Source organism: Leptodactylus fuscus, chromosome 9 (assembly GCF_031893055.1).
Source record: "Leptodactylus fuscus isolate aLepFus1 chromosome 9, aLepFus1.hap2, whole genome shotgun sequence".
In the NCBI taxonomy this organism is placed as follows: domain Eukaryota; kingdom Metazoa; phylum Chordata; class Amphibia; order Anura; family Leptodactylidae; genus Leptodactylus; species Leptodactylus fuscus.
In genome coordinates this window covers 63,500,701-63,515,010 of record NC_134273.1, presented here as the reverse complement: position 1 = coordinate 63,515,010, position 14,310 = coordinate 63,500,701, and the positions used below count along the sequence as shown (strand labels likewise).

The window sequence follows — 14,310 nt, the reverse complement described above, 5'->3', positions numbered from 1 at the left end:
CTATATAAAAAATGTGATTCTATATTAGTTCCCTTGGTTTCTACACATTACATGTTCTACTATTAACAGTAAGTCACCGTCTCTTTCGCTCGCAGTGGTGTCATGAACGAGAAGCCTGGACTGCTACAGACTGGAACTGTATTTTGTATAGTGATGAAGTATGGGGACCTTGGTGTGATCACTTCAATCCTGCCTTTGCTGTGGTGTAACATATTACCCCAGATTCTGGTGTTATGATCAGTGAAGTCATTGAATATAACATTTGGTCACCCCTAGTAGGAATACTAGGTACACCTTTCAGCGATATTTGCAGGACACCCTGTGGCTTCATTTCTTGCCTATTGTGGGAGGGCTTCCAATTGAACTCTGGTATTACTCTAGCATGTCTCCATCTTGGCAAAAGTGAAGCCCTGTTACTCTTGCATGTCTCCACCTTGCCAACATGCATTATTGTTCTATATAATAAACAGTAGGCACCTATCAATAATGCTGAAGTAAAAGTTCGGCCGGCCATTTATGACATTGACATACTTCACATTACGAGAGATTTTTAGCCCAAAGATAAATGACGACACACACAGCTTTGATCGAAACTTTGGTGTGAGACTTGCCAACTGCTGCAACTGTGGCCAAAAAAACGAATGCAACTGATCATCATGCTAGTTCCTCAGTGGATATTAGAGCACAAAGCTCGAACATACTAGGATCTTGCAACGCCATTTTGCCTGATTCACAAAATGGTATAAGCCACAAAAACAATATGGCCGAACTTTATTGATATGTTAACGTGGATACATTTTTGTCAAGGTGAAGACATGCTAGAGTAACGGGGCTTCACTACTGCCAAGGTGGATACATGACATACCTTGAACACCAACTGAATTATCACACTGTTGAGCTTTCTAGCGGTATATAATACCACTGATCTGTGAGGACATGAAAGGTCCTCTTCAAAGACATACAGGATGCTCTAGGTTTATCATTGAATGATTATTTCATAGATTCATCTTGAACCAAATCTACCCAAGAATGACATATGGAGGCCAGCAGTTATACAAGATAAACACAGAATCGTATGCTATTAGAAAGTTATATTAGTCCTGTACTAAAAACTAGAGAAGTCTGGCTGTAATTTTTCACTTATTTAGCAAAAATATAAAAGTAAAACACAAAAATGAAGACTGTATTTATGTATTTATCATGAAATAGATAAGGTACATAGAGCAGTGATCCTGAAGTGTGTATTAATAATTTTTTACTATCAGTTTTAGTTGTTTCCACAGCAGATTTCTTCATTAAGCAATAACAATATCATCATATAATTTCTTCATATATTAATTAATTTAATATTCCAAATGCTCAAGTGCAAAGTGCTTAGATTCTGAAAGATAAAATAGGAAATTATAGACATTATCAATATTAATAACAACTGTAATAGAGGCAGTGCTATTTTATAATAAGTTGTAATGTGTTGTGTTAGTGATCAGATCCCCTGGAGTTCAAGACAATGATGGGGGTCTATAAACAAAAAAAAAAAAAAAAAAATCAATCAAAAGATCTGAATTGTTGTATTTTTGCTGTTTATGGACAAGTACTGTGAGGAGAGGAAGGAGGCGTTCCTCTCCGCTCACACAGCGCTATAGGTGCTGCTGTGCAGAAGGACGTTCCTCTGACAGAGTGTCAGGAATGCTCTTCTGACTGCAAAGAGCTACGGTACCGGCACCGCTAGCGCTTCACCCGGGGCACAGATCGGGAAAGCCGACAGTGCACTGAATTCAGCGCACTGTCGGCTTTCCAGCGGTATATAACACCGCATGTGCCCAAATCCATGAAAGGTCCTCTTTAAGTGCCTTGTTTAAAATCACTGAACTTGACCCATACTGTTACCAAAGTCTGTCTAGGAAGGTCACATGGCTTTGTGTGCAATTCTATGTACCAGTTTTTGAGGGCATAGCTGAAATAACCAAACTCAAATAGAATAAAGTTGGATGTCCAATATATTTTTTATCAAATAGCATATATATACGGAACTTAGAGGCAGATTAGAACCGGAATTTTTTTATATAACTGAAATACGTTACATTGTAATAAGTGTGGGGAAGGTAGCTCGGTAGAAGCAGTGGTGCGAACCCAAACAGTCAAAGACAGGGACACAAAATATGCAGAAAACCGGTTCATTTAGAAAAAAAAAAAAACAGGAAAATAAATAAACCTTGACTTCAGGCACAAAATGAGCAGAACAAAATACACCCTTAACTTCAGGTTAAAACAAATAAAAACCTGCTCGTCGGAGCGATTAACTAAACGGAAACGTTAACCTAACTATAGGTGTGGCTTACTACCAACCACATGAACAAAAACATGCACAACTTTGTCTCACCGGACTCAGGGTTACAGGACAGACCAATACACTTCCTTTCACACCCTGGATCTGCACTGGAGAGTAGGATCTGCTGCCTTTTTCTGGCCCAGTAATGAGCCAAGGACACATCTGAAGCTGAGGCCTACTCAAGACCCACATTGGACCAATATACGGTAAGTAAAAAATCTGGAGGAGATATAGTGAGATTCCAGTACTCCGCCTGTCACCTTCTCCTATAAGATTGCACTTACCTTTAGGAGCATGTGGGATATAGAAGAATTCCTTTGTCGCACCGTACTTGTAAGTCTTTGGGATTAGATATTTTATATCCATGAAGACATGCAAAACGAATTTTATCACCATGTCTGACATAACATTTTGTTGCGTATTCCCTTTGTTTATAATTTCTGTTACAGTTCTCTTCTCGGATTTGTCTCCATAACAGTGTAATATGATTTTCGGTCATGTTTTTCTCACTTGTAGTACAAGGCTCTAAGACATGGAGAAAATTTTGGTTACAAAAATAACATTAGGGGGCTTGAATCAGTGATGTTCTGATTGCTGGTTCAGTATCATGTACTGCAATACACGTATATTGCAGCACATACAGACTACCAGCCTATGTTGTCACCTCTTTTATGTGCAGGATCAGCAAGGAATGTGCTCAGGAAAACCCACAGTCACTGATCAGACCTCAGGCTGCCATTAGTGGATATTGGCACCCCAGAAAATGTTGAGGGAAGGGGACAGTTATAGATTATACCCTTAGATCTAGGGTCTAGAGCAGGTGTTAGCTGTACGTTATAGTTAACACCTGCTCTGGAAGTCACTCGCTCAATGTCTGAGCAGGCAGAAGACTTCTGCCATAATAGTACAACGAATTTCCTTAATGCCTTGGCCCCAACTTGTGTTCCTGACTTCATGTCCAGAGAGCTGCAACACAACTCTGATTACTTATTGCTTACCTAGCTTCTTGCTGACCATAATACCTGTACTTCCATCCCAGACCTTGAACTGCATTCTCACTCTCCTTTTACCAGATCCCCTGGAGAACTGTAGTCCATGCACCACCATTATAAACACTATGACCATTCCAAGAGGTAGAGACCTGTTTGTCTTCCTGTGCTGATCCCCCATATGGCAGTTAAAGGGTGAGGACTTAGACTATACCCTAAGGGTAAGTTCACACGGGGTTCTTTGGTCAGGGTTTTGAGGCTGTATCCACCTCAAAACCCTGACCTAAAAGATGGCTCCTATTCAATGGGAGCCGCACAGGTCTTTTTCCTGGGAGCTGTTTCTTCCAGCTCCTGGAAAAAAGAAGCGAGGTGCTCATTCTTCAGGAGTCGCCCCGCGATTCGTCCTGAAGACACTCCCTCCTCTGGACTAGGCCCATTCATTGGACCTAATCCGGAGCAGAGTGCGTGGCTGGATGCTGGTGCAGTGCACCTGCTTACAGTCGCAGCTTTCCGGTTTTTGGATCAGAACCTGAGGCAGCCTCCGATCCGAAAAACCCTTTGAACTTAACCTTAGTGACCAGTAGGTCCAACAATCTGCTGCCAATAACAAGCAGTTGAATAACCTAGATATATGTAATCAGCTTGGCTGCCAGTCTTATATAGCACCACTGTTATAATATGAATAATAATTCCTCATACAAATTGGTGTAACATCACATACTAGTATAGAAGAGTTTCTCCCTCTTTGTCCGTCTTACTTTTACAAACCTCATTTTTCCTCATTTGACTCCTTAGCCTTTCTTTTGTCCACCCTAAGATTTCCCCATTTTCTGTACTTTCTTATTCCCCAGAACTGAAGTTTTTCAATAAGGATGTGCCAATTTTTAACCCATTAACTGCAACAATCCCCAATTGGGGATCAGGTACTTTAACCCGCCTACGAACGCCATCAGTCATTGAGGTATGGAAACAGGACATGCACGTGCTCAAGCAGGATGTTGTCCGTTATAGGAAACCTAAACTGATCATGTGCATGCATTGCCTTGTGCACACGAGGTCATTTTCACGGTGCAGTTCCCATATTATTGAAATTTAAAAAAATGGCAGTTAATGGGTTAAGGTCAATTGTATGTACTAGAGATGGATGAACCTTTCAAGATACATTTTCATTAGGGTTGTTCGGTCCCAAGATTTATTTTGGGTCGAACCATTTCAGTACAAACCACAGCTTAAATTTGATTATAACATTGTATAGAACACTCTTAGGGCTCCTAGAAACCCATTTCTATATGTGCTCTCTGTCTACGAAATGTACAGCTGAAGTTATGTAAAAGTGAAAATGACACTTTTATGCATTTTAACATTTAAAAAACTCCAAAAATTACTCTTTTTTGGGGGGAAAGGTGCTTGCCCATGTATTTTTTGTTTTTTAACACACACATTCTGGTTATATTGTATAAGCAATGGTTGTATAGAAAAATGAGCTCAGTTTTGATGACTAATAAGTTACAGGCTTGTTATTTGGGAGACAATTTTGTGGTTGTGTGCCTAGTTGGAAAGTGATAGAGGTGAAGTATGTGCACCTTTGTACGGTCTTAATGTACCTAATATTACTTAAATAAGCCCTGATTTTTTATGACTGGGATAGAGGAGTCACCCATATAATGACCCAATGGATCTATTTATATAACTGAGGGTAGAGTGAAGCAATTTTTAGCTTTTAGCTGGAGTATCCCTTTAAATAACTAAATTATGACATTATTAGTAGAGATGAGCGAATGGTATTCGAAACTCTAGTTTCGAATACCTCGCTCCATAGTAATGAATGGAGCCGTCGGTGCGGACGGCACTTAACCCCTTGGTGTTTGGCCGCTTCCATTCATTCCTATGGGAGCGAGGTATTAGAAACTTAGAGTTTCGAATACTATTCGCTATTAGGCATTTAACTAAACTACTTTTAAATGTTTATTTCTATAAGCAACAAACTAACAATAATCACATATGCACGTACCAAGACAAACTGGTGGCTGAGTCCACTTTCCATTTTGACATTTTATTTTTAGAGATCCCAAATGTTTAAACAATTGTGGACACTTGTATGTCACCGATGATCCTGACGGGTAAGACGCTTTCATTTCTGTTACGAAATCTCCATGAGGTGTCTCTGGGGGCCTGCCACAAGATGCTTTTACTAAAAGAAATTTTAAAATGATATTAACATTTTGTAATACACGGGGGGAATTTATTAAGACTGGCGTTTTATAGTCTGATGTTAAGAAAAAGGTCCCAGCTGGCTCAAGGCAGGAACTGGGATGTAGTTCCTGTATAACACACTAGAGTTATAATAAGTATGTCGCCCACATTTGCACAAAGTGGAGAACGTTATGTGTTAGGGTAAGTTCACACAATGTAACGTTGAGCGTGATCTGGCACGTATACACGTGCCGGCAGATGACGCGCTCAAAATGCTCCCATTCATTTCAATGGGAGTTAGGAGCGTATACGCCACGTTATTTTGCGCCCATGATTTTGCGGCCGCAAAATCACGGGCACAAAATAACGCGGCGTATATGCTCCTAAATCCCATTGAAATCAATGGGATCTTTTACGGCATGCAAACTCTGACACGCTGTATACGTGCCAGATCACACTCAACTTTACAACGTGTGAACTTACCCTTACTCCACATTACCACCCATGTACACCAGAAAACTGGCACAGATGGCGTGATAAATTGACCCCATTATGAGTAAACATAGTAAAACCTAAGGACAGGTTCACAACTAGAAAAAAAATCATAAATGCAGTTAGATTGTATATGTGGTCTTTGCAATAAAATAACATTCACACCGTAAAATATGCTTTGGAAATAAAGCTTTAGACTAAGGCCCCATGATGCAGAAAAGCTGCTTTTTTGTTGCAGATTTCGCTTTTATTAAAGTTTTTTTGAGCCAAAGTCAATAGTGGATCTAATAGCTGGGAGAAGTATAAGAGCCTCCTTTATATTTCCCATTGCAGCCACTCTTCACTTTGGCTCAAAAAACTGCAGCAAAATCTGCAACAACAAAAAAAGAAGCGTTTCCACAACATTGGGCCTTAGGATAAATTCATACGGGAATAAACCGGCTCCCGGAAAAAACTCCTGAGCGGCTCCCATTGATTTCAATGGGAGCTGTCTTTTTGGCCAGGATTTTGAGGCCTCAAAATCATGACCAAAAAACTCTGTGTGAACTTACCCTTAGCCTAAAGGAGTATCCTGGGCTCATACATTTATGGCCTACCCAGAGGGTGTGCCATAAGTGTCTGATAAACCACTTGCACAACTGTTTCCAAAACTCAACAGTGTGCAAGCAGCTCTTCCCACCTTTTCATTTTATTTTCAGACAATGCCAGCCAGCTATCTTGTCATCCAAGAAAGGGTCACAGGAGCTCTTGGACCCCCACTTATTAGGCACATCATATAGATATACTATAAATGTCTTTGGTCATAATACAACAACTACCACGCTTTATTAATGTAAATATTGTAACACTGTTTTCTTGCAAGTCTATTGTTTAGGCTACGCGTACCTGACGGATGAGCTTTTACACCAAAGTGCTGCTGCTTCAAGGACCCTAAAATCACAACAACAAAAAAAAAATCACAATTCTTCAGTCCTCATTCTATAACCCACAGGTCATGAGAGTAGAGTAACACCTAAATACTTGGAGTTTGGGAAAAAACCTAATACAGTTGCTACAATAACAGTCCACTTGGATGAACATATGAAACAATATATCAATATAAAAGACACCCTATTGAAAAAAACTTCAGCAAAAATCAGAAGGTCTTTGAATTCCTTATTTAAAAGGTAACTGAAATTCCATGAAAAGTTGAAATATGTTCAGGGTGTAGCTGGGCAGTCTGTCCTATGACTATACAAGCCTTCATGGATGACGTCCTAGCTTTTCTTCTGCTAATAATTAAATTTTGGTCTAGAATTAGATGCTCTATGAAATGAGACTAAGTTGTATGAAAAATTGGTGCCCATTTACAGTCCTATGAAAAAGTTTGGGCATTCCTATTAATCTTAATCATTAACTGTGTAAGTACAGCAAATGGGCCATTATACTGTGTGGGTGAGTATACTGTGTTACCCCAAGAAGGGTACTATTACTGTCTGGGGGAAGAAAAGGAATGACTTGGGTCAAAGGGCATATGGGCACAATTGGGTGGGTTTAAGGTCATGGCTTAACACAAATAAATTTGGAACATACTTGGGGATGCTCGGTTTTAAATACTTGTTTATTCCAATCTATACCATATAAACGGTATGTATGAACATTAGGCCAACTGTGTTAATAGATGTGTGTTTCTATTCCTGTAGAACATTCATTGCAGTTAAAATGATCTGTTGTTACCGATCTTATGGCAGATTGAATATTCCGAAATTCTGTAGCTACACTGTATCATTAGCTTTGATGGATCTGATATTTTTTAGTTCCTGTAAAGGTAATTCTATTCTGCTGTTCTGTCTGATCCTTCAGGGCTTTTGGGAGAAGTTGGATTTAAGTTGTCAGCAGTCACACAAATTACATTATGACCTGTGGATGTTACCTGTCTTGGAGCAGGTTGGATATTCCAGTACACCTCTGTTACATCGTATCATTAGCTTTGATGGATCGGATATTGTATATCCAGAAACACATTCAAACTGGACATCCTCATTGTCTCCATAATGCAGCGCTCCATAATACTTTAGTTGGATATTTCTTTTTCTCATTACATTCTCCTGTACAGTGCATAACCCTGTGGCAAAATACATAAATATAACTTAATAATCACCATACTCTGTAAGCAGGCAGTGTCTATCATGGGGGTTAGCACAGTTTAGTGGTATAAACTGTTTTGAAGCAATACTTGTGTTAATATTTCATAATTTTTAAGCCTCCCATTGCTTTTTTAAAGTGGTTATGCAAATGTGTGTTTGGAGATGGTTACGCCGGGGATGGATATTTCAGCAAGACAATGATCCAAAACACTGCTCCAAATCCTCAGGCATTCATGCAGAGGAACAATTACAATGTTCTGGAATGGCCATTCCAGTCCCCAGACCTGAATATCATTGAACATCTGTGGGATGATTTGAAGCGGGCTGTCCATGCTCGGCGACCATCTAACTTAACTGAACTTGAATTGTTTGTCCAAAATACCTTCATCCAGGATCCAGGAACTGATTAAAAGCTACAGGAAGCGACTAGAGGCTGTTATCTTTGCAAAAGGAGGATCTACTAAATATTAATGTCACTTTTCTGTTGAGTGCCCATATTTTTGCACCGGTCAAATTTTGGTTTAATGCATATTGCACATTTTCTGTTAGTACAATAAACCTCATTTCAATCCTGAAATATTACTGTGTCCATCAGTTATTAGATATATCAAACTGAAATGGCTGTTGCAAATACCAAAATATTTAGAACTAAAAATGATTAAGATTAATAGGGGTGCCCAAACTTTTTCATAGGACTGTACATTATGACCTGTATATCTCATTCATCACAGCTTACATTATCTGCTGTTACCTGTCTTGTGGCAGGTTGGATATTCCAGTACACCTCTGTTACATCGTATCATTAGCTTTGATGGATCTGATATTGTATATCCAGAAACACATTCAAACTGGACATCCTCATTGTCTCCATAATGCAGCGCTCTGTTATACATTAGTTGGATATTGTTTCTTCTCAGCTCATTCTCCTGTACAGTGCACGACTCTGTGCCAAAATACATAAAAAATAATTTCAATATGTTAGTTACAAATTCACATAATGACCCAAATTTACCTAACCATGAAGTAAAATCTGTCATGAAAAAACATTCTCAAAATCACCTGGTAAAGTTTAAGCATTTCAAAGTTATCACACATAAAGTGACACATGTCATATCTGAAAAACTGGCATATACATCCTATAAATATGGCTCAATTTACTTTCACATATCCCTTTAATTTGTATTAGACTGGTGATATTCTGCCTCTTGGCACCCTACAGGGATCAGAGCGTCAGACCTCCATTAATCTAAATTATATTTTAAATCTGGTTCACTTCTATAAAGTGGGGTGTCAGGCCAATCCTTGCTGAGACTCATCTGCATATACACAGTTATAGCGCCTCCCATCTTGTCTCCCATTACATCACCTTTACAAGTTGGAGGTTTCATATTCCATTCTCCTTTTGAAGTACAATGAATCTCTGATGGCCCTATAAGGGTATTTCTTGGATTTTTGCATTTCAAGGTTATCACATGGCCCATAGAAAATTCATCATTAGACACAGAAGACACAACTGTTAAACTGTCATCAGTCACTGGCGGACATAGGCGAGCTGTAATGAAATTAGAAACAGCATAATAACATGATTATTTTTGTGCACCTGAATCCCACAACACACATACACACACACACACACACACACACCAATCTGCATCTCACATCCTTCCCTCTCTCAGTACCTTAAACTACACACATCTCTTCATCTCTTCCTTGCTGCACATACTGCAATACTAAAACATGCCTATCTAGTCATGTGACCGTGTGACGACACACAAGTCCTTTTGATCACAGTAGTACAAGCTTCCCCCGATCACCACCCGCAGCTACAACCTTGTAACTGTTATAAGAGCTGATGGAGATCGGGGGAAAGTTTATTAATAAACACAACACTTCAGGGCCAGAGCGGGACACAGTGAGCTGTGCGGGACAGAGGGACAGGAGCTTAAAAACAGGAAAATCCCGCTAAATGCAGGACAGTTGGAAGCTATGAGACAGTGTCACTATTACTGTAAGAGGGTGAAACAGCCCCTGTGTAGTGAATGTGCAATGTGTAATTGAGTTGGTGTTTTCATAACCTGACATTTTGTTGTTTGACCACAAGAGGTCGCTGTTGCAAGATAACAAGTAAAAGGAAAAAGGCTGCATGCCCCTGGAAGATTGATGTGGAAACCCTGATGGTTGTAGGAAGGTTCTAGGAGCCATTTTGAGTCAGAGTGTGCTGGACTCTAGAGGAGAAGAGAGAGCTGTGGAGACATCACTGTGCAGAGAGGGTCCTTGGAGGGAGAAGCCACAGCAAGAATAGCTGAGGATTTGAGACTTTCAGAGTCTGTCCAGACACCATCCTAAGGAGAAGATTACTGTCAGAGACTTGGCTGAGAAGTGAGACTGCCAGTGAGACCGCATGCTGTCCGAGGAGCTCCTCTTCACCCTGATGCTAACAGAGACTAAAAGGTACCCAACAGAAGTAAGCGTACACGCACCACACTGCAAGTTTTGCACCATATTGCTGGGACTGAGTAAAAAGCCTGTAGTTAGTTAGTTAGGTATAATCATCACCCCAGGCTGCAATACTGGTGAACTATCTACCTGTCTGGTAAAAGGACTAAGTCACAGAGGATTTCTACAGTTATATCTCCCAGAGAGGGACTTGTAAGGAAGTCTGGGAGTAACATTTAGTTTAACTTTACACTGTTTGGCTTGCAAGCTAACCAACCATTATACTTGCTTAGTTGTACTTGGTTTGGGGGGAATTCAGTAGTATTGTGATAAGATTGTAAACCCTGGTGTTACACCGCCGGATGCCTGTGTCACACACATTGAATTGTTCCTGTGTAATAGGGTAATAACAGGTAACAGGCAGCTGCATAGGCGCAGCCTGCAGGTAGGTAAAAGCTTGGAGTATATTGAAGGCCACACTAGTGGGCACCGTGCTGTATAACACCAGGGTCCCAGCCTCTAGGCTGTGTAAATGTAATACCTGGGAGTGTTCTTTTGGACAAAAGAGGTTATCTAAACTAAGTAAAGTCCTATCTTGGTTAAATTGAATTGGACTCACTTCCTTTGTTCGTGACTTCGCTGTATCCTGGGGAGCCCACCTCGGTACACGGCTTACATTACTAGCATTACCCTCCAATCTTCCCCTCTGCTTAGGGCAGGCACAGTCTTGTCCTTCTCCCCAAATAAAACATTTCAACCTTGCATCGATCAGTCTCCAATTCAATACCTCCCACACTGTTAGAAGCCTCCCCAGAACAGAGGAAATAAGAGATGTCTTCTCCCTCCAGTACCAGTCTATGATGCCTGTGCCCCCAGATCAGAGCATCCATTCTGCAGGCTCCATGTGTGTGGTATAGCAGCATGATTTATGTGATTTGTATAGCAGCACAATATTAGTAAAATAATATATCCCGTTTCTAATAAAAGGAAACCTAGTTTGTAAAGGAATGGAATGTCCGTCTCAAACAAAAGGTCAGTGTACACTGGATATGAAACAACTGAGGGTCCATAACAGTAATCTCTGATCTAAATGAGGGTTTATAGATTGGTTTATGGTTAAAAATTATGCATATACATGTTAGTTATAAATGGCTACCTTCACAGTGAGGAACATAACTTGTCCAACCATCTGCAGCACATATTCGAGTGTTATGTTTGCTGACCATCCGATACCTGGTTAAAAACAAATCTAGTTAATAGAAGTAGAGGAAGGATATATCCATGAATATATTATGTACCCTTCCTTCTAAAAAACCTACATACCTCTTATGTATTGTACAATGAGCGCTATATGTCTGGGTTTATATTGTTCTTTTATGACTATACTGCATTTTCTTAGTAATAGGGCCAGTTAGGTCCTTGTTAAAAACCCAATAAAACGATCACAACAAAAATCAGAAAAAGTGTCCACCTGCAAATGCCAAGTGTATCATATAATGCAAGGCCAACAGGTAATGAGAGAACGCAAAATTTGCTTCTAGTGCACTTTGCGAAACCAACATCACATTGGTCTACATAATGAGAAAGAATAGATTTTACCTACCCATCCTCACAAGTGTATTCCACCTCTGCTCCAAATACAAACTCTTCTCCCTTTATTAGTTTGAATGTGCCAAAAGCGGCTTCTCCAGGATGGCCACAGTATTTCTCTGTCAGGAGCAGAAAGAACAATTCAGTAAGGACTCAACATCTAGGTGACAGTAAAACAATTATACATCACAGGTATAAGTCAATGCACCAACTATAGATGTTTTTGTTCGTTTTTATGGATCACCCTATGCATCCATGGTATGAGGGATCCGTGAAAATGATGCACCTTGGGTGCAAGATGGCTGTGAAAAATGGACACAGCTGTTTTGCACCTTGGTCATGTGAGTGTAACCTAAATCTAAAAATCACAGTAACTTTTGCTGAGATCATGTGTGGTTTGCAGCCTCCCTCTGAGCTCTATTTCTGGATCTGCCCGTAGTGCAGTTTTTAAGTGAACTTTCTTAACTTTCTATTTTTTTCCCTTTTCTCTTTTATCTTATTCATTATAACTAATTCACTTGTGGTTCTGACTGTTTTCCCACAACTGAAATTGCTCACCAGACATTGTTCAGAGTTTATTACAATAATAACAAGTTTCATGGTATTACACCACTGACCACAATCTCACTATTCTCCATCTAAAGTGATTCAGAATGAAGGTTCATTTGAATGCTTACTATTAGCATTTACAAGGTTTAACTTATATATTAATGACACATTGATCCCTATAATATATATATATATATATATATATATATATATATATATATATATATATATATTGGTAGAATGAGGAAAGGGGAAGGGATGAATAAATCAAACTTCTGCATTTGTTCACCACAGAAAATCATCATAACCTTCTTTTCTCCATTAAACAAATGCATCCCCTTTATAGTCTATTCTGCTGATGGTGCTGAATGAAAGCTGTGGGCGGGTTCACACCAGCGCCCGATCTCCGTTTTGCAGGTTTCTGTTTTCTGTCACAGAAGACTGGGCGCAGGTATGAACCCGCCCTGTGCTGTTATTGCATGGCTATGGGTGACTAAGACAGTTTTGCTTTTTGACAATTTTTATAAATCTGCCCTTATGTGTTTATACTCACTTTGGCATCGTTGCGGTGATAAGATCTTCCATTTTGTTTGGACACAAAGGGCTTTAATATGCCCACCAATGTATCCAGGGTGACATCTGTAAATTGCCATCTGATTATCTGAGTAGGCATCTTCATCCCTGTTACCCAACAGATATGCATTGTCAATTTTTGGTGGTGCTGCGCATTTAGCTTTGAGAAAAAAAAGAATCATTAAAAATTTTAATTTTGTCTGGGATATTTCTTTTTCTTTTATAAATTATTTATAAACACAAAAATACAAAAGAAAGCAACACCAAACAAAATATAACAAAACAGGAAGGGCCGAAAATAAGAACAAAAGCCCAAAAACCAAACAAATAGCACAAAAGGCGGAGACGCGGCCTCTCAAGAACTAACAAACCGAGAGAGGAGACAACGCCGCCAAACACCGGTAAGGGAGGAGAGGAAATGAAGAAGAACCAAGGAACAAGGGAAGAAAACGGAAAGTAGGAGGGAAAGGAAAGTAGGGAGAAACAGAAGAAGGAAGGGGGGGAGAGAAGGGGGGGGACCCCCGGAAATGAACCACTAACAAAATCCTGGGTCCAGGTCGGACCTTAGCCTATGATATCTTTGAATGACTGGGATCCCTGGAACAAAATCCAGGGGGTCAAGGCCTTTAGGAAAGCCTCATGAGTATCTCGAGGCCGTAAGGTCCTCCATAGACTGAATGTCCTCCACCTTGCGGAGTCAGTGGCGAAGAGAGGGCGGGTTGGGGGATTTCCAGAGGGCCGGTATACAGGCCCTGGCAGCATTAATCACATGCCGTATCGCCGATTTACGGTAGACCCGAAGGGGGACGTCGGAGAGGTGCAGGAGAAAACAAGCCGGCGTGTTAGGAAGGGTAGTCTGAAAGATTTGAGAGGTCAGGCGGTGGACACTGTCCCAAAATTCTCTCAGAGCGGGGCAGCTCCAGAACACGTGAAGAAGCGTCCCCTCCTCCGAACCACAGCACCAGCAGAGCGGGGAGGAAGATGGGAAGAACTTGTGCAACAGAGATGGAACATGATATCATCTAGTAAGGAT

At 40.3% G+C, this 14,310-nt stretch overlaps 1 protein-coding gene across 3 annotated transcripts in view; it reads right to left on the bottom strand.

Annotated features, from left to right (window-relative positions):
* Positions 1-22: 22 nt before the first annotated feature.
* Positions 23-14,310, bottom strand: part of LOC142218517 (complement factor H-like) — a 32,974-nt gene continuing 18,686 nt past the window's right edge. For all 3 annotated transcript variants that reach the window (XM_075287282.1, XM_075287283.1, XM_075287284.1), the window contains 10 exons: positions 13,258-13,437; positions 12,169-12,274; positions 11,722-11,798; positions 9,496-9,681; positions 8,881-9,072; positions 7,916-8,107; positions 6,889-6,933; positions 5,330-5,509; positions 2,614-2,854; positions 23-1,381 (listed from right to left, as the gene is read on the bottom strand). In XM_075287282.1, coding sequence (XP_075143383.1) covers positions 2,616-2,854; positions 5,330-5,509; positions 6,889-6,933; positions 7,916-8,107; positions 8,881-9,072; positions 9,496-9,681; positions 11,722-11,798; positions 12,169-12,274; positions 13,258-13,437 — 1,397 coding nt within the window. In that variant the 3' untranslated portion in view covers positions 23-1,381; positions 2,614-2,615. The remainder of the gene's footprint in view (positions 1,382-2,613; positions 2,855-5,329; positions 5,510-6,888; positions 6,934-7,915; positions 8,108-8,880; positions 9,073-9,495; positions 9,682-11,721; positions 11,799-12,168; positions 12,275-13,257; positions 13,438-14,310) is intronic.